The 27,013-nt window shown below is 45.5% G+C and overlaps 2 protein-coding genes across 6 annotated transcripts in view; one reads left to right on the top strand and one right to left on the bottom strand.

The window, feature by feature from the left end:
• PTPRO (protein tyrosine phosphatase receptor type O) overlaps positions 1–9,281 on the top strand; it is a 206,816-nt gene extending 197,535 nt beyond the window's left edge. For all 3 annotated transcript variants that reach the window (XM_084877905.1, XM_084877904.1, XM_084877906.1), the window contains 3 exons: positions 600–735; positions 5,629–5,748; positions 7,012–9,281. In XM_084877905.1, the coding sequence (XP_084734031.1) occupies positions 600–735; positions 5,629–5,733 (241 nt within the window). In that variant the 3' untranslated portion in view covers positions 5,734–5,748; positions 7,012–9,281. The remainder of the gene's footprint in view (positions 1–599; positions 736–5,628; positions 5,749–7,011) is intronic.
• A 12,085-nt stretch (positions 9,282–21,366) lies between these two features.
• Positions 21,367–27,013, bottom strand: part of EPS8 (EGFR pathway substrate 8, signaling adaptor) — a 156,752-nt gene continuing 151,105 nt past the window's right edge. For all 3 annotated transcript variants that reach the window (XM_084877907.1, XM_084877908.1, XM_084877909.1), the window contains 3 exons: positions 26,665–26,845; positions 24,698–24,827; positions 21,367–22,670 (listed from right to left, as the gene is read on the bottom strand). In XM_084877907.1, the coding sequence (XP_084734033.1) occupies positions 22,557–22,670; positions 24,698–24,827; positions 26,665–26,845 (425 nt within the window). In that variant the 3' untranslated portion in view covers positions 21,367–22,556. The remainder of the gene's footprint in view (positions 22,671–24,697; positions 24,828–26,664; positions 26,846–27,013) is intronic.

Below are 27,013 nucleotides of genomic sequence, written 5' to 3'. Positions count from 1 at the left end.
AGGGAAGGAACCAACTCTCTTGCCAGGTCCATGGGCACTTCTTACCTTTTTCAGGAAGCAGAGAGCTCCAGGTGGAGGAGAGAGAGGTGTGGCTCAGACTAGTGCAGACCCATACCTCTTTTTTTCTTAATGCTCACCTGAGGACATTCTTAAAGAGAAAGGAGAGAGAGAGAGAGAGAGAGAGAGAGAGAGAGAGAGAGAGAGAGAGAGAGATGGGAAGTGAGAGAGATAAGAAACATTGAGTGGTTGCTTTCCATACGTGCCCCAACCAGGGATTGAACCCAAAACCCAGGTATATGCCCTGATGAAGAACTGAACCAGCAACCTTTCGGTGCACAGGATGATGCTCAACCAACTGAGTCACTCTGAGTAGGCCAGACCCATGCCTCTTTAAGAGCAGTAGCAGTGATAGTCAAATGTGATATTAGAAGACACACCAACCACAATTGCATGGTTAACATTAAGTGGAAAATATTCTCAGGAGTTTTGTCTTCCCTTTTTTCTCAGTGGTGCTACCTGCTTTGTTTTTTAATCGCCAATCTGTTTCCCACTGTGTGGAATCGGGGTGTGAGTAACGTACTGTCTGCATGCTCTTACAGCGCTGGCGTCGGCAGGACGGGAACATTCATCGCCCTGGACAGGCTCTTGCAGCACATTCGGGAGCATGAGTTTGTCGACATCTTGGGGCTGGTGTCAGAAATGAGGTCATACCGGATGTCCATGGTACAGACAGAGGTAGGGATGTAATCAATCGGTATCTATAAATTTGACCTTGACTGTAAAAAAAACTTTCGATTATTTCATCTCCTGTTTCAATCTTGCATCTGCTATTTCCAATTTCTTATTGTGTTACATTCAAACTGCTTCAAGGTACAGGAGATAGAGATATTTGTTTCTAAAATCCGTTCAGTGTACAATGCTTGTGTTTTTATTGGTGTCATGTGCCCTTTATAATTTAGAGCACAGGGATGCGGGGGCCTGGTGCAGCAAAAGCCAGATCTCCCTTTTTCTCTGTCCAGCACAGAGAGATGAACAAACCCAGTTGTAAGTGGAGGCAGCCAGAGATTGAGAAATAATAGAAAGAAAGAAGATGCAGAGATAGATTTTTAAGCTGGGAGCTGGGTGGGGCGCCATCCTCTCTGATGAAGAGGCAGGACAGGATGACAAGACCCTGTCCCCTCCCAGCACATTTATTTTATATCCCCAATACCAGGAAGTATCACTAACTTATTTGCATTCTTAAATAGGTCTTAGTATGCCTAAATTTACATATCTAGTCCCGCCCCTGTGACACCTGGGCTGATATGAAGTCAGAACTGATAATATGTCCAGCCTTATTGGGGAAGTATGTTCCCACGGTGTAGCTCTGCCTATTGCCCTGAGTTCAGCTGATGATAATTAAAGAAAATGCCCATGTGCCTTCCCAAGCGCTGTCTACACAAGGATCTATCCATAATGGACTAAAACCTCTTTGAACAGAGTGAGAGTTCAGGGCAGCCAATCAGGGGAAATGCCACCGAGTGGACACTGTGGGACTGATGTGATTTCACCTGCATTTGAAATGCTACATTTGATTCAAAAGTTTGTCACCAGTTTGTCCACCGTGTGAGTCTCTGTCCCAATTCATTTTATATAAGGATCAGGGATGGATCTCACACTTCCTGTCCCCCTTATGATTTTAAGGATCCCAACCTACCAACACTTCCAATTCCCTTGACCTAAGTAAATGGCTTTAGCATTGAAACAACATGGCAACATCCCTAGAAACATCCATCCCCCCCCCCCCCACCTCCTGGAAGCCTGGGAATGCACATACAGCCTGGGGCCAGCAGACAGCCTCACACCACTTCACAGCCACAGTGGGTGTGCACCTGCGTGGGCCTCAAAAAGCAAGCATCATCGCTTGTTCATAGTCCTAGTCACCCAGCCCTACCCGAAGCTTCTCAGCTTCAGGTGTAGAGTCATCTCTCTTTTTATGAAGGCGTTTGTGTGGGTGGGACAGAGTAGAACACATCCTGGCCAGACTTCTTACTCTAGTTCCAAGGGATCCAATGCCGCCTTGGTCTTCCTCATGCTGTTCATGCGAATCGCCACTAGATGTCAGTATAACTCAAAAGCCTGCAGTAATGTCTTAGGTCAAGGCTACGGGCTGGGGTCTCCTTCACCATCCCTTTGATTTCTCTCTCCTGCATCCCCACTCCCATCTGAGCAAGGCTTGGCACAGCCGTTCCAGTGTGTTTCTTTCTGAGCCAAAGCAGGAAAAGCACTGAGGAAAAGCAACCCATTCACATTCAGCTCTCAAGCGTGATGAGGAAGTACTCATGCATGTGTCCTCACTTCCTTAGCCTCCCGCCCCAGCCCTGCTGCCTTCTTGGATTTTACTGCTGTGGGGACATGGACGTGGCCTTGTTTAAAGTGCCCTGGGTTCCCAGAGAAGCCTTACTGCCTAATGAGTAAACAGTGCTTCCTGGATCGGTCCATATGTTTGCCTTTCACTTCCATAAATGTATACTACATCCTAATACGTGACTGAAACTCCCCATGTGTGCGTTAATCCCCAGCTTCAAAGGGCTGCCCCTGATTTTAAGTATTTTGGATTTGATCAGTTGTCTGCCACAGTGACCTAATTTAAAGCTTTTAGAACTTTGATTATAGCCTGTTGGCTTTTGACTTTCCCAGGACAGAACCCTAATCCCTTTTTAAATGCTACCTTCCCCTTGGCAGACCCTCCACCTGATTCCACGCCAGGATCTTCCTCCAGGTGTGGTCATCCTGCAGCATGAGGGCGGCAGTGTGTGTCGCCGCAAGGCTGAGAAAAACGTTGTTCTCCCCCGAACTTCCCTGCCCCAAACTTTGGGTGTTTGGCTTCTTTGTTTACAGCAGCATTTAAGTTGCCCTCTCCAGGGAAGCAGTCTTTTCTAAGGACGATATCCCTTCCCTGCACTCTGGTGGGAAAACACAAAGTCAGCAGAAGAGGCGAGGTCAGCCCCGGTTACTTATTTTCCCCAACAGCTCCGGCTTCGTTCTTGAGTTCCCTCGGGATTTTGCAGCGGGTCTTCTCTAGCTCAGCTCTTTATTTGTGTTGCAACATCTTGTCCGTTTTTTCCCTTTGTCGTTCCTCGGTGTTGCCCTCTTTGCGACGCAGCCCGTGTTTTGAATGTTAGGATTTTCCCAGCATCCTCCGACCTTGAGCCCATTCACACCCCAGGCCTGCTGCCTTCTGCTTTGCTGCCGTGAATAAGTCAAGAGCAGAGGGGAACACGGTTTTCTTCAGCTTTCTCATCCTGGGGCACCCTGTGGCACTATTTCCAAGAGGCGGGGATGATCCCCGGCTGATCTCTGGCTCTGTGTATGTCCATGGACCACCTGCCTATATTGTGAACCAGGCTTCTTCCCGTGGCCCGTTAACTGCCCATCACCTGGATTCAACCCCCTTCTAAAATAACGTTAAGTACTTCCAGTCCCCCCCTGCAAAAGCAGAAGGTGCATGGGGGTGAGAGGCTGTGCTCTCCCCTAAAAACAAATAAATGCAAAGAGTAGAAGTAACTGATTGTGTTGGTCATGTCCTCAGATGCACACAGCCTGTGGCAAGGGCTATTTTTAGCATGCCCTCTTCCCCTGTCTCATTGGCTCCCCCGCCCCCTGACCCACTACCCCTCCCATGGCCGCTCCCTAGAGCAGGAAAGGGTAAAGAGAGGAGGGTTGTCAGGCCAGCCCCTGGAGAAGGCTGGGTCCCGAATGGCCACGGCACAACTCGCACCACCTCTCCAGCTCCATTCCTCATTTCCTCATCTGTAAACTGTGAGTGACAATGTTCACTTTCTGTGAAATGACAGATCTAGCGAAGTGCTTCCAAATGCCAAGTGCCACGTGGGGAGGACATGCGCCTCCCTGGGGCTCTCTTCTATTTTTATCAAATGCTTTGTTTGATTTTCCTCTAGCGGACTTTTGCTGGAGGGCAGGTAGGGCTTTGCTTTTGTAGCCTGTCCTGATTGGAGCTTAGATTTCTCAGGGACCTCAGGGACCTGCCCATAAAGAGTCTTTATTTACTTTTCCTGTGGTCTGGCCACTTTTTTTTCTTTTCTTTTTTTTTTCTTTTTTGAGGCTAAGTTTGGCCACTGATTAGTTTTGGGTTGAGAAAGCAGGTGACCAGGTCTCCGCCTTATTAGGCCTAGTGCTGACACAGCCCCCTAGAAGCAATGGGGTGATGTGCAATAAGGAGTGAGGGGTAGCTCAGTTATTGATGAGATACTATCATTAAACTAAATAAGGGCCTGTATTTTCTCTCAATCTCATTGAAAAATTCAGGTGAGGCTGAAGAATCAACCCAGTGAGGTTCGAAGTCTTAACCTTACCCTTTGTATAAAGTTGTTATACAAAATGCTCAAGATCCTGTGGACATCTTGACTGGTTCTTATGGAAAGGTTATTTCTAATGGTATTCTGTATGGAGACACTCAGGGAAATAAAGAAAAAGGAGAAAGTTCATGATATTATCTTGATTTTATGTTAGCTACTCTCAACATTTCAGCATATTTCATCCCACCTATGTGTCCATATGCTCATTTTAAATTCTGCGTTTTCACTTAGTATTTTCCTATGTGTATTATCCCAAATTGCCCAAAATTATATAAATTTCATTTTAAAGACTGGATGTTTTATTATAGATATACCACTGATTACTTAAACCATTCTTCTTTGTACAGGATATTAAATTGGATTCTTTTCCACTTTATTACTATTATCTGTGTTCACAATGAAATTTTTAGCACTTCATAAATTATACTTACACTAACAATACCTAAAAATGACTGCTTCAACAAACTTGTCATCATTATTACTTTGGTCTTCAGCTTTAGTCAGTTTATAGGTGAAAGACAATTGTTTTAATTTACATTTTTATTACTTGGCCATTTTTTTCATATGTTTTAATATTTCCTCAGTTTCCTTCAAAAACACTTAATAGGCATTAGAGGTAAAAAAAAAAAAAAAAAAAAAAAAAAACACACATAATCCATACCGTCCAAGAATATTTGGTTTGGTGGTCAATGTATTTTATTTATATATTTGTCCATGTAAATGTGTGTTACTGCTTTGGATGAATTTTAAATAAAAAATAAAGGCATAAACATTGTAATAATTCTAGAAAATATTTTTCCTTCCAGTTTCTAGTTTTCCCTTTATATTATTCTTTTCACTTTTAAAAGAAAACATACAGTAGGTTGAAAGTTTTATTTTTAATTTATTCCATGGCTTTTAAGTTGAAAACCCTTTCATAAAGTAATCAGAGAAAAATTAACCTATATTGTCCTTTATATTTTTATAAGTTTAATTTATTAAACTTCTTGGAATGTATTTTGGTATAGTGAGGTGATAGGCTTTTTTTTCAAAATAGTCCATCAGATATGCATTGAATATTTATTGCCTTTAGCTCTATTATTATTCAAAATATTTTTCCAGTTGATTCTCTTGGTATTTCTAGTTACAAAATTGTCTCCTACCTAATAAAAATGTGTTCTTTAGACATCGGACCATAATATTTAACACTGTCATCGTATCAACACGCTATCTCTGCACATATCTGTACAAAAAACATCTCTCTCTGACACATGGCCTGCTTCTGCCGCAGGAGCAGTACATTTTCATCCATCAGTGCGTGCAGCTGATATGGACGAAGAAGAAGCAGCAGTTCTGCATCAGTGACGTCATCTATGAGAATGTCAGCAAGTCCTAGTCGGAATCCGGAGCAGTGAGTAGGGAAGTGCCCTTCGAGGGAGGGACAGGATGGGCTACAGCGAAAGGCAGCAGCAGCCACTTGTTCGACTCTGACCCCACAGAGGTGGCCAGGGGAGGTGGGCGCAGGGTGAGAAGGGCACTGTAGCAGATCTTAGTGCTTCAGTAGGCCTTGGTTGGTGGGTGTGGCATGAAGGCACTTCGGCAGCTCATGATCATTTGACCTCTAACCCTTCCACCCTGAACCTTAAATTACTCTGGTTTTGGCTCTGTGCCTGTAACATCAGGATAGTATCATCCACCCTATTTATGTAGACATCTTGTGCAAGTAGCTTATTGATTACAAAAGGGTCATAAAAGGACTACAAAGAAGACATGAACTGGAGTGAACACCCCAAAGAATAAAATATTGACAGTAGTTCAGGATAGCAGAGTCTAGAAACACCTTGATCTTACCCATTATAAGCACTTACTTGAGAACGCCTTGAATACGTTAGTAACATAGTCAATGTCATGTGCTCAAATTTTTAACAGAAGGTCATATTTTAGTTGTGTAAGTAATTGGCTCAAGTAGTAAGTAAACTGCCCATTCAACTCAGTAAGCCAAGTGTGGACTGTGTCTGAATGTACTAAGGGGGCAGGACCATGGACTGGGTGGGAAAGGACAGGGTGCATTGTGGGAAAAATGTGGAAGAAGTAGTATATGGACCGCTGAGTAGCAGGATTGAACTAGCTTCTTCGTACCTTTATATCCATTAAGAAAAAGACAAAAAGCACAAGGAGGCAGGAAGGATAAAGAATAAGGAAAGAGAGCTCGGCCGTTGTGGCTCAATGGTAGAGGATCAACCTATGAACTAGGAGGTCATGGTTAGATTCCTGGTCAGGGCACATGGATTGCAGGCTCGACCCTCAATGTGGGGGGCGGGGAGGCATGCAGGAGGCTGCCAATCAATGATTCTCATCAATGATGTTTCTATCCCTCTCTCCAACTTTCTTTCTCTCTGAAATCAACAAAAAATTGTGTTTGTTTTCTTTAAAGGAATATGGAAAGAGAGACAAGTTTGCAGGTAGAGGGAAAGAGGTTCAGATCCACAGAAAGTAGGATTACACAGAGATAGCAGCACAGATAGCCCACGTCTGCCCGGGCTGTGGGGTGAATGTAATGAGAGCGAGTGATGGAGTCAGAGGAAGGGACTGTACTTCCCGCCACAGGGCTGTTGGTGGGCAGCTTTGCCCTCCCAGCCTGCTTACTATATATTTCTCTTCCTCTCGTTCGCAGGACAGGACCCGGTGTGCGCCCACATCCTCCCTTGCTTCCAGAGTGTTGAGGGGCTTCTGCTAGCCATTTTGCCAAGAGGAACCCCTGCTTTATAATATGTGGCCAACGAGATGGTGTATCTTATAGAAGCACCGGGAAGACTAAGCCTTAAAGAGCCTACAGTGTCTTTTGGACTCTTCCACTTCTGGACACTTAAGAACAAACCAAATTCAACGGAACACCCGGAGGTCCAGACGCTCTGCGGAGAGCAGGAAGCACAGCCCCTTCCCAACAGTTTTGCTGGCCCGTCTCTGGTTGGGCTGAGTTTCTTGTTGCTGTTTTCAAGTGCAATGATTTTTGTCTGTGTATGATTTTATCAGAAAGTTGAATTGTTTCCTGCTCACACAATTTGATCAAGCCCGTAGCCCAGGAAGGAAAGGCATTGTTAGTCTAAAATTATACCTCATTGTTAGAAGGAGGCATGGCCGCATGTAAAGAAATGGTGATCCTACTTCCAGAAAATTGAACCAGCAATACCCATACCCCAACACTGATCAGGGAAGGTGGACCGGGCAAGAGAGAGAGGTTCTACCCAGAGACCAGCCACCTATGTTTTCCAAATACGATAAAGCTGGGATTCAGCTTCAAAGTAGAGTAGAAAAAAAAATATTTCATTCTTAATTGTTCTAGTTCTTGATGGTTTTTCTTCCGCATTAACAGTCGAGTGTTTCTTCCTTGGCCCTCTTTGGACTCCTGTCGCCAGCCAGGTTCCTTTCCCACAAACCAGATCCGTTTTGAAGAGTCGGAAGTCTGGCTCTTCAGACGTCGCAGTGATCTGAGCAAGTTGCGTGCCTCTCCTCTGCATTGTTTTTTTTCACACATGGGGAGCGATTTCTGTGAGAACCACATCGGACGTGAGAACCGCACTTTCTTTCCCCCAAACAGCTGGGAGTTTCTGAAAAGACGGCCATGAACTGTGGCACGCCAGGACACTGGCTGCCACCTTTTGTTTGTCTTTTAATTGTCAAGTGTCCCTGTGAATATCAACAGAGATTTCTCTTTTGTTTTCTGGGATTTTTGTTGTTGTGGCTGTTGTCAGTTTCATTTTCATCCGTGTGACCGGTAACATTTTATCCCACTCTGTAGAGGTTGTGTAATTCCACTACATGATTGCTTCTCGTGACATGAACACTGTCCAAATGGCCCCTGAGGGCCCCGTGGAGCCTGTCCCTGTGGGTCCCTGAGGAATAAGAGCTGACGGTGTGCAAAGGAAAGCCTTTTGAAGCGGAGAGGAAATGCAAGCCGGCTGCGTCCTCGTGTTGGTGTGGCCGTGCGCTGGGCCGGGCTGGCCCTTCTCTGCGTGTGGGATCAGTGCCCCTCGCCCTGGCCTCCCTCCGTTCCTGATCATCTTCATGGAGCCATGAGCACAGGATGAGCTTAATATTTCATCAGTGACCTTGGGGATGGCGAAGGGTGCCAAGTGAACAGCTCTGCACCCCACCGTCCTGTCACTGAGAGGGCCGGGCCCAGCAGAGCTTGGCGCAGTTCTCGGCGAGGCCTGGCCAGCGAGGCTCAGGTTCCTCTCGCGGGGGGAGAGGGGGGGGGTGGCAGGGGTGTCCACGGCCTGCAGGTTGGCAGCTGGGGCTCCCAGGCTTGTCAGTTACTTCCTTCCTCCCTTCCTCCCCTCCTTGCCACCCTGCACCACCGCCTCTTCTCTCCTTGCCCCTGTCTTTCCCTTCTTGGACACGCGCAGAATGCATCCCTCCTTTCTCAGGTACACACGCCGCTAAGGAGCCGTGGCCCGTGGAGGCGCGTCATCGGTAGGTTTTTCACACACAGGCAGGTCCCGAGGGAGGTGTGCCACCTCGGATGAGCCGATTAGACGCCTGGGTGTGCCGGAATCCATTTCCAATTTCCGTAGGCGGCGGGAACATCCCTTCCCCTGAAACCTAAAGCACGGCATAAATATTTCACGTTTTCCTCCAGCGCCCCTTCGGGGAGGGATCAGATAGTACCAGATCGCTTTTCCCAAAAGAGGAGATGAAGTATCCAGACTTGAGACGGAAGGACGCGGAGTTTAGATGACAGGAGGGTCACACACGCCAGCACTTTTCCGGGTCTCGTTCCTCAGGCTCTCTGTCCATCCCTGCTCCCGCCCGGGCACACTGCCCCCCTCAGTTTGTGAGCGGGGGATGAGGAAGCATCAGCCTGTGGGAAGACTTGGGCTTTACTCTTGACTTTGGAACTCCTCTCTCCTGAGTCTCAGTCAATAAACTTTTGAAAAACCTAAACACAGCTCTGTATTTTGAGGGTGTGAAGAGTATCAGACGTCATAACCCCCCAGAGGCGGGGTTATTGTACCTGGTTCTTTCACAGATCCTAAGGCCACTCTGAGCAGCTTCATTTCCACCCCAGGACTCGATGATAAGCATTCAGAGGGGAGGCTGTTGGGGCCTCCGTGCTAAGGATTAGTTTTTAAAAGCCATTTCTGTGCTGCTTTTTTTGTTTGTTTGTTTATTTGTTTTTAATATATTTTGTTGATTTTTTTTTTTTTTTTTTACAGAGAGGAAGAGAGAGGGATAGAGAGTTAGAAACATCAATGAGAGAGAATCATCGAACAGGTGCATCTTGCACACCCCCCACTGGGGATGTGCCAAAAACCAAGGTACAAGCCCTTGACCGGAATCAAACTCGGAACCTTTTAGTCCGCAGGGTGACGCTCCCTCCACTGAGCCAAACCGGTTTCGGCTCTGTGCTGTTTTTACTGAACACAGATGCATTGGCCCACAGGGCTCCTAACTGTCTACAGAATATAGAGGCAATTTCTGAAGTTAACAGAAACACTACCGTGAGGGCCGATTTACAAGTTGAATAGTTAACACCAACATAGCTAGTACTGCACATTGTATGATTTTTTTTTTAAATATATTTTATTGATTTTTTTACAGAGAGGAAGGGAGAGGGATAGAGAGTCAGAAACATCGATGAGAGAGAAACATCGACCAGCCGCCTCCTGCACACCCCCTACCGGGGATGCTCCCGCAACCAATGTACATGCCTTTGACCAGAATCCAACCTGGGACCCTTCAGTCCGCAGGCTGACGCTCTATCCACTGAGCCAAAGTGGTTTTGGCAACATTCTATGATTTTATTCAACTTGAAAGAGAAAGAAAGTGATAGAGAACAGCATTTTTTTTTTATAGGATGCTAATTCAGGTGGTACAATTTTCCACTCCAAAGTCGGCATTGCCCCTACCTACTGCCCTGCATTTAGAATGACAAAAGTTAGTAAGAGTTCAAAAAATCTCCTATAAAAATCTATCTAACCTCTTATAAACGTTTAACCAGATTTTATAGGGTCTCTCTTTTTTCTAAAAGCTGTCCCTGCCCCTCCCAAGGCGTGCGTTTCTGACAGAAGGCCGCGGTGACAGCAGGGAGAGTGGGGGCGGGAGGCCCTGGATCTGGATTTTTTTTGCAGACCATATGATAGCTGCTTGCTAGAGGCTTGGGCCTCAGCCAACGAGTTCAGGTTACTGAATCCAATCTCCAAGAGCCAAAATCCTCCCTGCTTTCTAGCAAGGAGGCCTTCCTCTGCGCCTCAGGAAATGTCTGATGTAATGCGCTTCAAATGAGCTGGCCCCGTTCCTAGCTCACAGATCGCCGCTCTGGTACTTGGCACGAGCTCAGAGTCCAGAGGCCATACCTGGGACTCCACACAAGACCCACGTTGGCCAAAGGGGTTATAAAGAAACAAAAAAACAACGCATGCAAAAAATGGCCAGCGTCTGCCCCTGGTTTCCTAACAGCCCCGTGTGGATGCATTTGAAGGAAACGTAAGCCAGGGCCTCTGGAACCCGGCCTTCCAGAACAGCGGGACTTTGTGTTCCTTTTCAACTGATGCTCATCGCCAGGCCCGATCCCGGTGTCACTCCCTCAACGCTTAGGTCTGGGAGTTGCATTCTAGGAGGGACCTGAACGAACGGAAGGTTGTCCAGGACAGGGTCACTACAACCATTAGGGAAGATGTTGAAAACAACAAGTCATAGTGACAGCATGCGGGGAAAGTGAGGGTGTTCGTAAGGATATCGTCCATTCAGTCAGCCAGTCCTGGTACAAATGTTTGTTTACCTGATCACGGTGAATAAATGAATCCACCAACCGAGGAAAGGGCTCGTCACCACTCGCAATATACTAGGCACTAGAAGCACAAATGGTGCTATGTCCTGGTTTTTAAAAATGTGTTATGGAATCAGAGTTTCGTTGCTGTTTTTGTAAGGACACACACACACACACACCAAAAAAGTATTTTCTAAGACTCCGTGCCTCTTCCTTGATGAGAAATTCCAAGCTAACCTACCCTCTTTCTCAAAACACACCCCTGGCAGATGGCTGACTCTCTCCCACTGAGCACTTCCAGGGTGAGGAGCTGCCACCTCCCAGGGCAGCCCAGCCCTTCACTTGTCAGAGAGCATTTCCTCCGTCTACGCAGCCAAGCACTCACCCCTGAGGCTCTGTTTCCACGCTTCTCGGGGCTACAGGCTGAAACCCAAGTCTGCTTCCCCTTTCGGGAACAGGGCAGGTGCAGTGCGCATGCCACTGCCAGGGCATGAAATTTAATAATCAAATTGAAGCTGCCCAGAGCTTTCAACAGAGGCCTGGTTTTGCTTTTAAGCATTTACACCTGACTCCCAGAGGAGACATGGTGGGTGTTGTTTTTTTTTCCTCCTAATGCACTGGTCAGCAAACCTCGGCTCGAGAGCCACATGCGGCTCTTTGGCCCCTGGAGTGTGGTTCTTCCACAAAATACCTCGTGCGGGCGTGCAGGTACCATGCGATTGAAACTTCGTGGCCCATGTGCAGAAGGCCTGGGCGAGTCTGTGTTGAAGAAGTGGTTCTAAGGCCGAGCCACACTCAAGAGGCCAAAGAGCTGCATGTGGCTTGAGAGCCGAGGTTTGCTGAACACTGTCCTAATGCGATAAACTCTTTATATGCATATTCTCTTAATTTATTAAGAGTAGCCATTAAGAAGCAGAAGAAACAGAGAAGCAATTAGGTTAAGTAAATTGTAACAACCACTCGGTGATACCCACTTAGCTCTGTCTAGTCAAAATACCCCTTTCCCCCACTTCATGCTGCTTCTCATTCATAGTTCCCATTGATGACCTAAAATGGAATAGAATAGCTTCATTTTAGGCAATGTGTTTAATAGAGAGGGTTGTTTTCAATGCTAGCAATATGACATTCCTAAACCTCGAAGGAAGTAATTTTACTTAGCATCCTATGCCAGGGACTGTAGGCGGGGCCAGTCTATGAAGAAGGATGAGACCGGGTCCTAGGGGTGTCGAACTCAATCAGAGAAGGGGCCAAAATCTAAAATCCAGCCTAAATCGCGGGCCGAATGGTTTACTGAACAGTCATAAACTGACAATGTCATAAACTGACAGCGGAGTGCAGTGATGACAGCGCGGTGCGGGCCACATTGCAAGGCCTGGCGGGCTGGATTTGGCCCGCGGGCCTTGTGTTTGACACATGTGCTTTAAGGCGTTAGCATCCTCGTAGGAAAATCAGAAGTGAAATCACAGGCAGCAAGGTGTTGCAGATGCCGTGACAGAAACACACAACGTGTCCGGTGGAGACCCAGGAGAAGGACGGCGAGTCTCTTCTGGAAGGTCCAGGAGAGGCTGTCCTGCCACAATCGGGTGTGAAAGACTACGGAGCTACATTAAAGAGCACCAGTGATGCACTCTCATTCCTGCTGTCAGCACACACTCACCGAACACCCACCCTTCGGGCCCCAGCCCAGCGGTGACCAAACCGACAGCCCTGCCTGATGAGGCTTTTCTTCCGCCCTGATGCCAGAATGACAACTTCTTTCCAGGCCTCCCCAGATGCTCATGGGTTACTCTGCAGACCCCCCATGCTCCCACTCCTGGGTTTACTGTGATTGCAAATGTAACAGTGCACATTGGGGCCACGTCTGGCAAGTGGGAGGTAAGCTGAAGTAAGACTTCACACCCTGGCCCCTCTCCCCTGCAATTCACTCCATCTCCTCCCCTCCCACTCCCCATCCCCCTTCAGAGATGGTGGCGCCAAAAAAATGGAAGGAGCTTGGGTCCCTGAGTCACCTGCAGGAAGAAGACCTGCCTACTGAGCCATGACGTGATCAAGGAACACATTTCTGTCACGTTGGCACTGAGCTGCCGGTCTTGTCAGCTCCGGCCATCGGTCTACCCTGAACTAATACGGCAGCTAAAGGACACCTTTACAACCAGGTTCGGTCTCAGGGACAGTGGGAGTTCTTCAGGGCAGTGGTGTGTGACTATCCAAAAAAAATTCTCAGAGAACAGGCGAGCGTTGAAACAGATCGGAGATGGGGTAACCCACAATGCAAACAAGGACTCAGGAAAAGGCCACAGAACAATGATGGTTCTTTGAATAAATAAACTTTTCTCTATTAAAATATATGCAGGCTTCTCTAGAAGTGGATTTCCTCCAAGTTGGATCTCTCTCTCTCTCTTTTTTTCAGTGTCTCTTTCCAAACCCCGTAATAAGACCATTACTTAAGAAACTCACTAGGATGTCTTAGTCTTATGCAAGGCTATTGGCTCTGAATCAGAGTCCCGGATGCCTGTGAACAATAGGCCCCACAGTGGTTTCCCATCAATAAAAAGCCCAGGAGGCCAGGAGGCTTGGCATGTGGATGCTGCTGAGCTAGCCAGGTCGTTGGCTTGTGTGTGTGTCATGGTGAATTCCAGGGCAGTGGATAGGAGCTCAGAGCAGCTGACACAAGCAGGTCAGAGAACACCACAGAGTCCAAGTTCCTGCTTCAGCTAGGAACAGTTAACTGCCACCACTACAAATACAAAACAGAATGGTCTTGGAAGGGTTCCTTTGTGTTCAAAACCAAACTAGGTCATGTCCGCCCTTAACCAAAGAATGTGAGCAGCAGTACAGCGCAGGGCCCAGCAGTGGTGCAGAGCAAAGCAGTTTAGAAGGCTTTGCCCCTGGCTGAGACTCAGTCATCTCATCTGTGAAATGGACTTAGTGAGGGCAGCTTTCTCATAGGGCTTTAAGAAGGTAAAACAGACAATAGGTGGAGTAACATATTATATTGCACTAGAGGCCCATTGCAGGAATAGGGCTTCCTCAGGCTTATTCCTGTAAGAATAGGGCTTCCTGCAGCCGGAGTGAAGCAGAGAAGGAGCTCCCTCCCATCTCCACTGCCTCACTCATTTCTCCGCCACTTCGCTCCCTTCTGCAGTGCTTGGCTTTCTTCTACGCTGTCTTCAGTCTTCGCTCAGCACCTGTGTATGCAAAGTAACCTCCATCTTTGTTGGGTGAATTTGCATACTCACTTCTGATTGGCTGGTGGGCATAGTGGAGGGATGGTCAATTTGTATCTTTCTCTTTTATTAGTGTAGATGGCTCCCCGGTACAAGCAAACCTCCCACTGTCTCCAAGGGGGCCATCTTGGGATTTTGAATAAATTTCATAAGAGCATTTAAAGCTGGTCCCTGAGCAGGACTGGCTCAGTTTCTTCATGGTGACACCTGAAACTCCGCCCCCCTCTGATGCCCGAAGTCTCAGACCTCAGAATGGAAAGCAGGTGCAGCCTGTGGCCCAGTGTGGACTCTGTGTCTCAGGCAAGTGGTGTCGGAGCAGGAGTAGACCCTCCAGCCCAGAGGCCTGGGCTGCCCCGGCCTGGCTTTCTGCTTCGACTCTACCACCAGCTGCAGCAGCCTTGTGTGAGTTCCATGTCCCGTGCTCATGAGGCAGGCTCTGGGGTTTCCCAGCAAAGCAATGCCAGGGCCTGTGTCACATTCAGGGAGCACCACTGAACCCCTCTGTGCACCAGTGTCCTTGTTCGAAGGTGGGAATAAGAAGCGCTTCCTCCACAGGGCTGCGTTGGGGTGACGTGTACAGCCCTCGGCGTGGTGTGTGGTGGTTTGGGAATGCGGGGTGACATCCTTGAAAAGCACAGACTTTGGAGTCACAGCAGCCTGTGCTTTGACACTTAGGTGTGTTTCCTTGAGAAGTCACCTACTATCTCCCACAGAAAGAAAGAAAAGGCATATCTGCCTTGTTTTTTTTGTGGTAAAACGCAGGTAGGCTGTGTGAAGCACTCGCGGTGGCCAGGCAGCATCGGCACAGAGTAAGCGGTGCGGGATTCTCTGAGTTTCTCTCTGGGCGATTAGACCACCACCAGCACCAAGACAACCCCTGAGAGAGCAGGCCCCTTTCTCGCGGGATCCCCCCTGGGCACACATACGTACATGGAGCACACCCTGCATGAGGCCTGCTCCCCAGCACTACCATCCCTGCTAATCGCTGCCAGACCTGGAGTCAGCAACTCGGTCCGAGCGGCCTCCCCTGCACAAGCCTGATGGAGTGAGTTGAACTCATCAGCCTCGCAAACGCCAAAAGAAGAGAGAAGCATCCAAGTGATTCCAGATCGCTATTTTAATTTGCATTTTGTAAATCCATTGCGCTGTCACCAAGGCATAAAATGAGAAGTTGTTTCCTCATTTTTTCCCCTATTGCTTCAAGACGAATGAAATGAATTACCCAAACGTCTACACGCTGCCCTGAAAGATCGGTTGTAGAGAAGAGGCAATAAACGTAACGTCTCTGTGCTGGCTTCCTAATGTGAAATGTGTTTCCACTTACCGGCTGCAGGACGCTGGGTTGCTATAGCTGTTCCTACTCTAGGCCTCCCTTGCCTTGTGCGGGGCTGCATTTTGTGAGCTGGACTGCAGACCGTGGCCACCGCCTTAGCCTGTGGTCCCACAGCTCTGCCGCTCTCATCCATCCCTCCATCTAGGAGCTGGAGACCTCGCCATTGTTATGTTTACTGACTAAGCCACAAGCAGGTTGACACAGCAAATGGGTGTCTGGTCCTGGTTCTGGCCTGGCTATCATGGGAAAGATGGGCTTCCTCAGGCTTATTGTGCTCCATGTACGTATGTGTGCCAGAATCAGCTAATTTTTGGCCCTGATTTATTAGTATTTTATGTAATGTTTACTTCAAAGCATAAATGTGGAACTCTGAGAAGACATCTGAAGGTAATTTTTTATCTCAGCCAGGTGGTGCTTTGAAGCGGTGGTCAGCCTCTGAAACCCACCACAGCGGTCAGTGGCTGCTGAGACCGAGAACTGCATTTCCGGGTCTGACGTTGCCATGGGTGGTCAGCTCCCCATCTGCCTTCATGGGCCTGGGGGGCCTTCACGGAGGCCACCTGGGGGGCTGGGCCAGTGATTTCCCATGAGGCTCTGCCCCTTCAATGAGAGGAACTCTGATTTTTACCTCATTGATACAGTGGAACACTATATAAAAGTTTCATGTTTAAAAAGTGTTTTCTGCTCATAACTTTTTAACACACTAACCTATGATACCTGAGAGGAAAGATTTGTAGGCTATATAAAAGTTCAAGGGGATTGAATCTAAATGTACTTGTCCCATTTGCTCTGTGGCTTTGTATAAGCTCCTTGTATCTGAGTTTCGGTTCCCTCGTCCGTAGAAGTGGGGATATCTGTGATATTCTCAGCGCACATAGTTCAGTTCTTGTTTCCCTCCCTTTGAGAAGAGATGGGAGGGCAGAAGGCCTTAGTATTGGCAGCTGAGAGGAAGAAATGTTGAAATAGGACAAGCTGTGAAAGATCTCTAGGTGCTAATTTCTCATCATGGGCGCGTACGTGTGTGATTCCTTACTTTTCCGTGACCTGAGACTGTGTGTTCATTTGTAGGGACAGGAATGACTAAAGTCGGAGAAACTGTGTTCCTCTCACAGCCAGGTTTGAGGGACAGAACTGCTGCAAGGGCAACCTAGGGCAGCCCCGAAAAGCAGCAGGAATTGGGCCACGTGCCTGGGACCACAGTCAGGAAGGACAGAGCCCTGGGACTAGCCCAGACCAGGACCATCTGGGCCTGGCAGGAGCCCTGGTTCATTGCCCACCTCATCCCAGCACCAGGTAAAGGAGATGCCTCAGGCTCTCCAGGCAGCAGCTCAGCGATTACAATATCCCAACTGATACACAAATTCAGATTCAGTACCTCAGCTGCCTCAGAGCACCTGATAGCCATATCTTAAGCCAATGCAGAGTCTAACAGTGTAGTGCTTAGCAATTCCTTTTATCTTACCAGAATTTTCTAGTAAGATAAAATATTTCATTTTATAACCTTTCTTTTACAATGTGATGAGATAAACCTGAACATTTGGATATTAAAAGTTTTGCCCTGACTGGGTAGCTCAGTTGGTTAGAGCATCATCTAGGTTGCAGGTTCAATCCCCGGTCAGGGCACATTCTTTACAAAAATCAGCCAATGAATGTATAAATAAGTGGAACAATTAATTGACATTTCTCTCTCTCTCTCTCAAAAAAAAAATCAATAATTTAAAAGATAGGGTTTTTTGGTGTTGTGTGTGTGTGTGTGTGTGTGTGTGTGTGTTTCTGGTAACTGTAACCCCCCTCCACCAAAAAACAAACAAACAAAAACACACACACACACAAAAAAACTGAGTTTAAGGCAACTAGCTTCTTCAGCTTCTTTCGTGTCCTCAACTCTGAAGATAAAAAGCAACAAAGGACCGTGGCTAGTTGGCTCACTAGACAGAGCATTGGCCCACGGACTGATTCCTGTTGAGGGCATGCACCTTGGTTGCAAGCTGGATCTCCAGCCCTACTTGGGGCACATGCAGGAGGCAACCAACCGATGTATCTCTCTCACATCGAGTCTATCTCTGTCTCTCCTCCTCCCTTCCACTCTCTAAAAATCAATAGAAAAATATCCTTGGGTGAGGAGTAACAAATAAACAGAAAAAGGAACAAAGAGTCCAGGAAGGAGGCTGTGGGATGATGTGGGAGCAGGTCTTAAGAGAGGGGATTAAGAAACCAAGATGAGGAAAAGAAAAATGGGTAGGAGAAAAAGATGTGAGTACAGACTGGAGTTCCTGTCTCCAACCAGAACTGTTAAAGCCATGCCCTTTGGGAAAAACTAAATGTTACAAGTATGAAATCACAGCTTCCAGGAAATCAGCAGTGCTGGTTTTGGGGTGTAATTTTGCCTCAGGAAATCAGCAAGACTAGCACGAGGGGGAAATAAGGTGAACAGTTCCTTCGACTGTACGCTCCAAGGGCAGAGGATACATTAAGGATTTTCTTCCATGTCCAGCTCTTAAGACACTTACTAAATATTTATTGAATGAAAGTTGTCTTCTCCTACTCAGAAGCCACCAGTCTTTATATAAACCCCTTAACCGAGCACACAACTTGGTAATAACATTCCTCATGCAAGTCTCCTTATGCTCGCATTGAGAAGAAAGTGAAGACCCAACCTTGGTGAGATCTCCACCCACCCAACCCCCAATGTAGCCTCCACAAATGTAATCCTAAGAAACAAGTGAATCTCAAATTTTCCTAGAGAAAAGTTTTATGTGATTAGAATGTCTCTCAAATTAGCTACCCATGACTCAGCACCTCCTAGGGGGTGAGGGATGAGCGGAAATGTAATTCATTGTTCACCTTTTATGAACAACACAAGAGTATAATCCTTGGGATAAGGAAACGCAACAGCTCTTTGCTTGGAGACAGTTCCCCAGCAATGGGATCCCAGCAGAACAGCTTAGCCCCGCTGACCTGAGGAGTCCAGACCAGAGCCTAGGGCACTGGAAGTGCTGGGATTCCCAAAGAAGGGCACCAGAGTGGAGGCAGTTGTGCAGGGAGAAGCCGCAGAAATCTATAAGTGAATCCACCCAGTTCATGTTGTAGAGCAACATTACCCAAAGCTTACCAGGGAGTGGCTGCTACAAGGTTGAGAGTGGAACAGGACTGCCAGAGGTGGCCATGCTGGGGGACATTCAAGATGCAGCTCAGAAAAGTGAAGAAACCTGCTTCAACATCTTAGGCATCCAGCCAAGATACAAGCTACTCTGGGAATTCATCCAGAAGACGGTATCCCTTAGAAGTAAAAACTCCCTAGGTACCATTTCTGACAGGTACAGGCAAAGCCTGAAATCAAGCCTGACCAGATATGCAGAAGAGTTTGCAGACAGAGTCCCATCAAGGTGACAATACCTTTTAAAACACATTACGCTTACTACAGTACATCCTAACAGCGTAAAGGCAAAGGTGTGCAAGTTCAAAGAGATCAGCCATGTAGAACAGCTTGCTAGAACAAGAATCAATATGTTTCAAAGGGAGATAATATATTCTAGAGTATCTAAAACATATCCACAATGTCAAATATGTAATACAAATTATTACACGGGCAAAGGAAGAGAAAAACTGAGACCCATCGTGAGGGAGGAAAAAAAGCAACCTGAGATGACCCCAATGCTAGATTTAGCAAGATGAAGATGACAAAGTAGCCTTAATAGTTCTTTGTTCTATAAGCAACAGTTGACTTCATGTCGGTCCCAGCTACCCATTGGTTTAGTTTTCCCCATGTTCCCAGAAGTAGTTTCATTGTGCCTGCTCAGAAATTCAAGGTCCAGCTGGCCGGCATGCTCTCCCCGTAGGTCTGAGTCCCAGCTCTATGGATCTTGCTGAGCTACTGTTAGTTGAAATCTTTTCTGAATTCCTGAGGTAACAGCACCAGGCAGGTTGTGCCCCCTTCTCAGAGGTTTATTTTCCAGTTGTGGGTGGGCCTTGCCTCCAAATCTCACAGGCACAGGTGACCGAAACCCTCAGACTTCTGGATGTCTGGATCCAATCTCTGTAGGGCTCTCCCTCAAGATTCTAAATCCCATCCACCCCAACTCTTTGTCCCCACAGCCCCGAGGGAGGTAACTGCTCCATGCAGTTTCTACCTCTGTGATAGTTTCCTTTGGAATTTTATAGTATAAAGACATATAGTCCTGGGTGGCGTGGCTCAGGGACTAAGCATTGACCTATGAACCAGGAGATCACGGTTCGATTCCTGTTAGGGTACGTGCCCAGGTTGCAGGCTCAATCCCCAGTGTCGGGCGTGCAGATCAATGATTCTCTCTCATCATTTCTATCTTTCTCCCTCTCCCTTCCTCTCTGAAATCAATAAAAATATATTAAACAATTATACAGTTATAAATTACTAGTGGCCCAGTGCATAGGGGTTGGGGTTGTGTGTTCCTCAGCCCAGCCTGCACCCTCTCCAATTTGGGACCCCTTGAAGGATGTCCTACTGCCCGTTTACAGGGATTGGGCCTAAACTAGCAGTCAGACATCCCTCTCACTTGCCTGCCTGATTGCCCCTAACCACTTTGCCTGCCAGCCTGCTCTCTCCAACTGCTCCCTCTGCTGGCCTGCTCACCCTCACCTACCCTCCCCACTGGCCTGCTCATCCCCAACTGCTCCCCTGCCGGCCTGCTCACTCCAAACTGCTCCCCCCCTGCTGTCCTGATCACCTCCAACTGACCCCCACTGCCGGCCTGCTCACCCCAACTGGCCCCCCTACTGGTCTTCTTACCCCCAAAGGCCTCCACCTCCCACCAGCCTGATCACCCACAACTGCCATACAATCCTGGCCTAATCACCCCCCAGCAACCCAAGCTCCCAGCTCCTTTTTTTCTTTTTTCAGCACCTCCTTGAGCAGAGGCCAGGGCCGGCTGGAAGCAGGTATCTGGGATTTATTTATCTTCTATAATTGAAACTTTATAGCCTTGAGAGGAGGCCAGGGCCAGCCAAGATGGGCAGGAAGCTTGGCTTCCTCCATTGCCGGGGCAACCCAAGCCTCCTACTTGCTCCAGCTCCGAGGCTGCTGCCATCTTGGTTGGGTTAATTTGCATACTCACTCCTGATTAGCTGGTGGGTGTGGATTGTGGGCATAGCAGAGGTAAGGTTAATTTGCATGTTAATTTTATTAGTGTATATACCAGTTCTTTTAATATTATTAGATATGCTACATTACACTATTTAATTTTCCTTTTGTCTGTACTTACCTCTTCAGATATTTTTAGTAAGGGCTTAGTGATAAATGTGTATTAATGCTTATGAAATAAAAAAATCTACAATAATTGTCCATCATCCTTATGTTTGTTTCACTTTATCTTATAAAGATATTGAGAAATGAAAAACTCCCATATCCCTCATGATTTGGGGAGAATTTCCTTACCTATAAAATACAACTCACAGAGTTATAATAGCTATCTAACAAAGCATTTCTGTGAAGCACTTGGTAATCTATGTAAATTTATTTTTACTACTGTGACCAACTGTGACTAGACAGTAGAAGGAAAAGCTAATGAAATAAGAGAGGTGAAAAGAAGAGAAACAATTGAAGAAAGTATTCTAGAGTGGTTTCTACAGACTCAATAATACACTGAAAATCAGTTTTAAAAATATGAGTGAGCCTGTTTTTCTCATTCCATTCAACCTTGACCCCGCCTACACACCAAAGAATCATTTTGCCAGTGATGCAGAAACCATTTATTAATATACAGCAAATACTGTTTATTGCAGACTTTCCAGCTGACGCATGTGAAAAAGGCACTATGAAAATTAATGAATCTAAATAATCTCTCTAAATGGATTTATGTTAAAATATACAACATTCTTACATACATCTGTTTTATATATGTGAAATAATATAACATTTAATGACAAAAATTGTGTTTCCAAAAATAACATTTGTTGAAGGTTAATTATCTTTCTTTTCTATATCTAGAATCTTTCACAGGATTAACATATGTGTAAATTAAGTGTTTCTTATAACCAGAAAAACTTGACACAGATAAACACATAAAATGGCCCCAATTTCCTTTTAACAACTAATATGGATATTCAGAACTGAGACCTTCATTAAGCAAAATACTGTAACTCACACCAATGCAGGCTACTTCTTGGGACATAGTTTGAATATATATGACCTCTTTTCCACTTGTGCTTTCTTATATATAAGAACACAGAACAGATAATAAGCAGAATAGAAGCTAAATCAATATCCAAGCTATACAAGGAATTGTAAGCAACAGAGCCATGACGAAGAGAATGTCTCGAGAATGCTCCATAGTTTTATATTTGCACGTCCAAGGCCTTGTTGTATTTTTACAGTTCATTAAATGTTTTGATCTTTTAAAAAGTGTTGGCATAGAGAACTTTAAATAAATCAAAATATCCTATCGAGTATGTCAAACAAGAGACCCAAGTAAGCAGAAGCTAGCCTAAAGTAACTCCGCCCTAAATGAGAGACACCATAGTCACAGGCAAATCCGGAATGGTTAGATTTCAAATCATGGACAATGCCTTCCTTTTGCTGCAATTTGTAAATTCACCACCATCAAAAATGCCTGCCTATACACTGAGATGAGGATGAAATAATCCAATAAAAAAAAAAAAACAAAAAACAACCTCATCTTGGTTAAGAAAATATTTCCCAAGGGCAAAAAATTCAATGAGAATTTTTTCAGTTTTAATAAAAATAACGGGCCAGAAGCAAGTCCTCTACTTACTTATGTTTGCATTGTTATTTTTATGGCGATAAATAAAGTGTACCAGGAGATAAAACTCCGACATTCCCTTCATGGCTTCTTAAAACAAAGCACATTGGAATAATGCCAAAAATGTAAATGGAGTTTAAAAACAAACAAAAAAAATTAGTGACTGCTTCCTTCATCAAAAGATTCCACTCCTGAATCACTAGCCGCAGCACTGATTTTTTCCTGTCGTCTTCGCATGATTTCTTGCAATTCAGAACTGCCGCTGCTATCCTGGAAAGAAACAAGGTTCAGACAAGACGGTTACTGCTTTGTGCAGGCTGAAGGTCCCAGCATCAACCAGCTCAGGGTAAAAGCCCTTTGTGTTTTTCTTCTAATACCTGTTAGAGGAAAAGCTCAAGGCTGCCCTTCATGTAAGTGATGCTTCTGAGTGTCACTAACATATCACATTAACATATGTTTTTATTTATATAGAATCTTGAGGCATTCACTCAGCATGACTTTCATTTGAACATGATGAGAATACATCAAAAATATATGTGGACAGTCCTGGTCCGTATGGTTCAGTAGTTAAAGCATCACCCTGAAGGATCTCGGGTTTAATTCCTGGTCAAGGGCATGTTCCTGGATTGCAGGTTTGAACCCTAGCCCTGGCCAGGGTGAGTGTAGGAGGCTACAAATCTATATGTCTCTCTCACATCAATATTCTTCTCTCTCTCTCTCTCTCTCTCTCTCTCTCTCTCTCTCTCTCTCTCTCTCTCTCTCTCTCTCCCCCCCCCATTCTCCCCCCTCCCTCCCTTCCACTCTTTCTGAAAATCAATGGAGAAAAAAATATCCGCGGGTGAGGATTAAAGACAAATAATAATACATGTTGACAGCTCTAGATCCCCTGGGAGAAAGAAGCTATGTGTACAATGAGCATAATAGGATGAAAAATTATCAAAGAACTCTGTTAGCTCTAGAGATAACTTATACCCCTTTAGGGAATTCTAAATCAGGCCCAGAGACTGTCTCTCTGTCTCAGAACACGCCACGTTTCCCTCCACAAGGTGCTGACCTTCTGACGTCAGCTTGGCTTTTCTCATTTCCAGGTAAGTAATCTAATAAAAGAACTATTATAGATGCAGGAGAAGGGCATGGTGGGAAGGCATTGAGGAAGACAAAGAATCTCAGATAGCCTCAATTCACAGTCAGAGAAATAGGAGCGAGACCAGGAGGATGTGGGCAGTCAGGGCAAATGACAATGACAGGGAATCTGGACAAAAGGAATACAGCACTTTTATCATACCCTGAGGAAGTATTTATACACTTTCGATAAAATTAGAATGTATTATAATGCTAACAAAGCTGCCTCGGAAAAGATATAATTCCCTATGCAGGAAGCCTGATACATACAGATCGATGTAGAAAAATTTCCAAGGGAAGTAGAATTTTCCTGAAGGAGACTAGTTACAGGATTGTATGCATGAAGCTATTTCACTCTTGAGTTGAGTACTGAATTTACATAATATACCTGCTGGAGATAATCATGTATCAATTTCATGCCAAAGCCTATATCCTTTCATTTGAGTCCAAGTAGGACGTTCATGGAAGCTATTAAGAGCTGTGAGATGTAAAGTTGGAAACTACCCCTACAAGGCCCATTTTTAAGTAGAGTAGAATAGTGGAAGCTTAAGGACGTACAACCTAGAAAATATCTACTCTGCTTCTCCACAGACAACTAGGACCAAATAACTACTCTGAGGGCTCCCTATGCTCATATGTTCATGATGCCTCACTGGTACTTTCCCTCTGACCATTTAGATGGATAACGAGGTCGGAGACACGCAGCCATGGTTTTAAGAACTTGTAACCTCTAACCTACTATAGTCTCCAAACTATTTAAGAACTTGTAACCTCGTACCTACTATAGTCTCCAAACTAAATATTAAGAACAGGCAGAGTTCTGGCTGCTTAAGGCATTTACTTACTCCAAAGTAAAGGTCCATTACTGTGTCAAAATGGAAATTCTTACAGAAATAGCTAATGCATATAAAGTGAGAACATTACGTTTTCATTAACTGTCCAAAAGTATATGCCCAGGCTTCCTGTTACACGAGCATTTATAGCAAATTAATCTCCCTGCAAATGGTCACTGATGGTCCCCAGAGACCAATTACAAATGCTGAGTCAAACTTAATGCAGCTCTGCTCGGAAGGGAAGCTGACCAACATGGACATAAACAGACGAGTCCAGAGCTTTCAATTAGAGTCCATACTCCTGACAAATGCCCACCTCCACCTCGGGTTGACAAGTCCTACCTCTAATGCGGCTTTCTGTACGGTGATTTGGTTAAAGACTCTGGCTCCTTCCGGGCAGACTGTCTTCAGTTCATCTTTATTGAGAGAGAAGAGTTGTGCACCATTTAATACTCCAAGGCTATTGACAGTCCTAAAAAAACACACACACACAAAGAAATAGAGGATTAGAAATATTGTCTGTTAAAAAGAGAACATTTCTGGTCCTGCTATAACCTCTTTTCTAAGTGTTCCATACACTGGAACTCATCAAATGGTACTACCCTGCTTAGTCCAGTTAAGGACAGAGACACGTGTGATATGACCCTGAGGCGATATCACAGGGGTGGGGAACCTTTTTCCTGCCAAGGGCCATTTTGATATTTATAACATCACTAGTGGCCCAATGCATGAAATTCGTGCAAGAGTAGGCCTTCGCAATCACAGCAGCTGCCTCAATCCTGCAGCTCCAGCTTCGTCTGGAAAGTTGTTGGCTGTCCAATCTAATTAATATATTACACTTTTATTATTACAGATTCTGGAGCCATACAAATTTATAAACTTAAAAAGGAGCCTGCTATATTTGGTCAAATATTTAATAAACTCACCCCTAATGCCTGGCAGGGCCAGACCAAATGATTTCACCAGCCTTATGTGGCCCACAGGCAAGATGTTCCCCACCCCTGCTATCTGAGTATGAAGTATCAGAAAGGAGCCAATTGATATGGTATCATTATTGTTTAGGACCAATTCCTTGAAATTTTATGTTTCACAGGAAGAAGAGAGAACTTTCTAGTAAAAGGTAACGGACTAACCAGTGAATCTCCCGTTTAAGTCATGCTGGGCAAGTGAGTTTATAATACTCAAGTTTTCTTAAATATGTATTAGTTCAATAGTTGATTGTGTCAAAACCCATAAGCTGAAAGAGTTCATTACCACCAAACAAGTATTACAAGAAATGTTAAAGGGCTCTTCTTAAGTAATAATAAGAAAAAGGGCTTAAAAATACGAATAATAAACAGCCACAAAAAAAGAATGGAATCTTACCATTTGCAACACCATGGATGGACCTACAAGGTATTATGTCAGAGAAAGACAAATACCACATGATTTCACTTACATGTGAAATCTAAAGAACAAAATAAACCAAAACAGAAGACACAGTTGCCAGAGGGGAGGGAGTTGGGGGGATGGGTGAAAGAGGTGGAGGGACTGAGGAATACAGATGGGTAGTTACAGAACAGTCACGGAAATGTGAAGTACAGCTTAGGGAATGCAGTCAATAATATTGCAGTAACTATGGATGGTGCCAGGTGGGTTCTGGACATATCGGGGGGAACACTTTGTAAAGTATATGACTGTCTAACCAGTACGCTGAATACTAATACAAAATAAGATTGAATGTAAACTGTAATTGAGAAAAATTTTAAGCATTTAAAAAGAATGTGTACAGAGACTCAAAATCAAGTAAAGAGAGTTTAAAAAAAAAAAAAACACACACACACACATAAGCTGTTAACAAAAATAATAGGTAAGTTAGAAACTTTACCATGGGTTCACTAAAGGAAAAGACTGATTAGATTATGGTTCACAATAGGCAATGTTTCCTATTTTTTATCTGCCTGGCACCTATCCCGCAGCAGGAGAGAGTGTGCTCTCTGCCCTACATGGTCTGGAGTCTGCCTAAGACAGTCCCTCCAGAGTGGCCTGAGAAGGGAGATGGGAAACTGCAGCCTCAATGCTGCAGACAGTTCACTGGAGGGGCCAGGGATGCGACCCCACCACTCAGAACACAGGGTGCCCTCAAAGGAGAGTTATTCCTGCTTCTTGCTATTCTTTTCCAGCTATAAACAGCTACAGCCATTTCCTGAGCATTAACAAAGGCTGTTTGGGCTCTTACATTTCTAGAGTCATTTGTGACATCTTGGTGACGAAACTGGAAACAATGCATGCTTACACACAGACTGTGGAGTACTCCCAGAGAGACTTACACAGGGTTGAAGCCCTTGGACTGCAACCACGTCTTCACGTCCTCGGGTGTGGAGTCGTAAGTGATGTTGACAACTGGCACATTCTGCCGTGGCACGTGGAACTTCTTCTGGGCGGCGCTCCGGCCAATGGTCAGCCTGTGGATGAGCTCGTCCTGCACCTCCTCCATCTGTGATTTTCTTCCTGGACGCCGACACCAAGTAGGTTATTTCTGAAAACTCCTAACACATCTCCCTCTTCAGAACCCCAATGCCAATAATCCTCCCGCCCCATAGAGTGTATATTAACTAGTGTTCCAACCATCTTTCCTCACTTTCATCCCCACTCAGCACAAATTTCAAGATCAATTAT

This window comes from Pipistrellus hanaki (genome assembly GCF_964339955.1).
Source record: "Pipistrellus hanaki genome assembly, chromosome: 3".
NCBI classification, from domain to species: domain Eukaryota; kingdom Metazoa; phylum Chordata; class Mammalia; order Chiroptera; family Vespertilionidae; genus Pipistrellus; species Pipistrellus hanaki.
The sequence above is the reverse complement of the archived record's forward strand: the minus strand, read 5'-3'. Positions and strand labels throughout refer to the sequence as shown.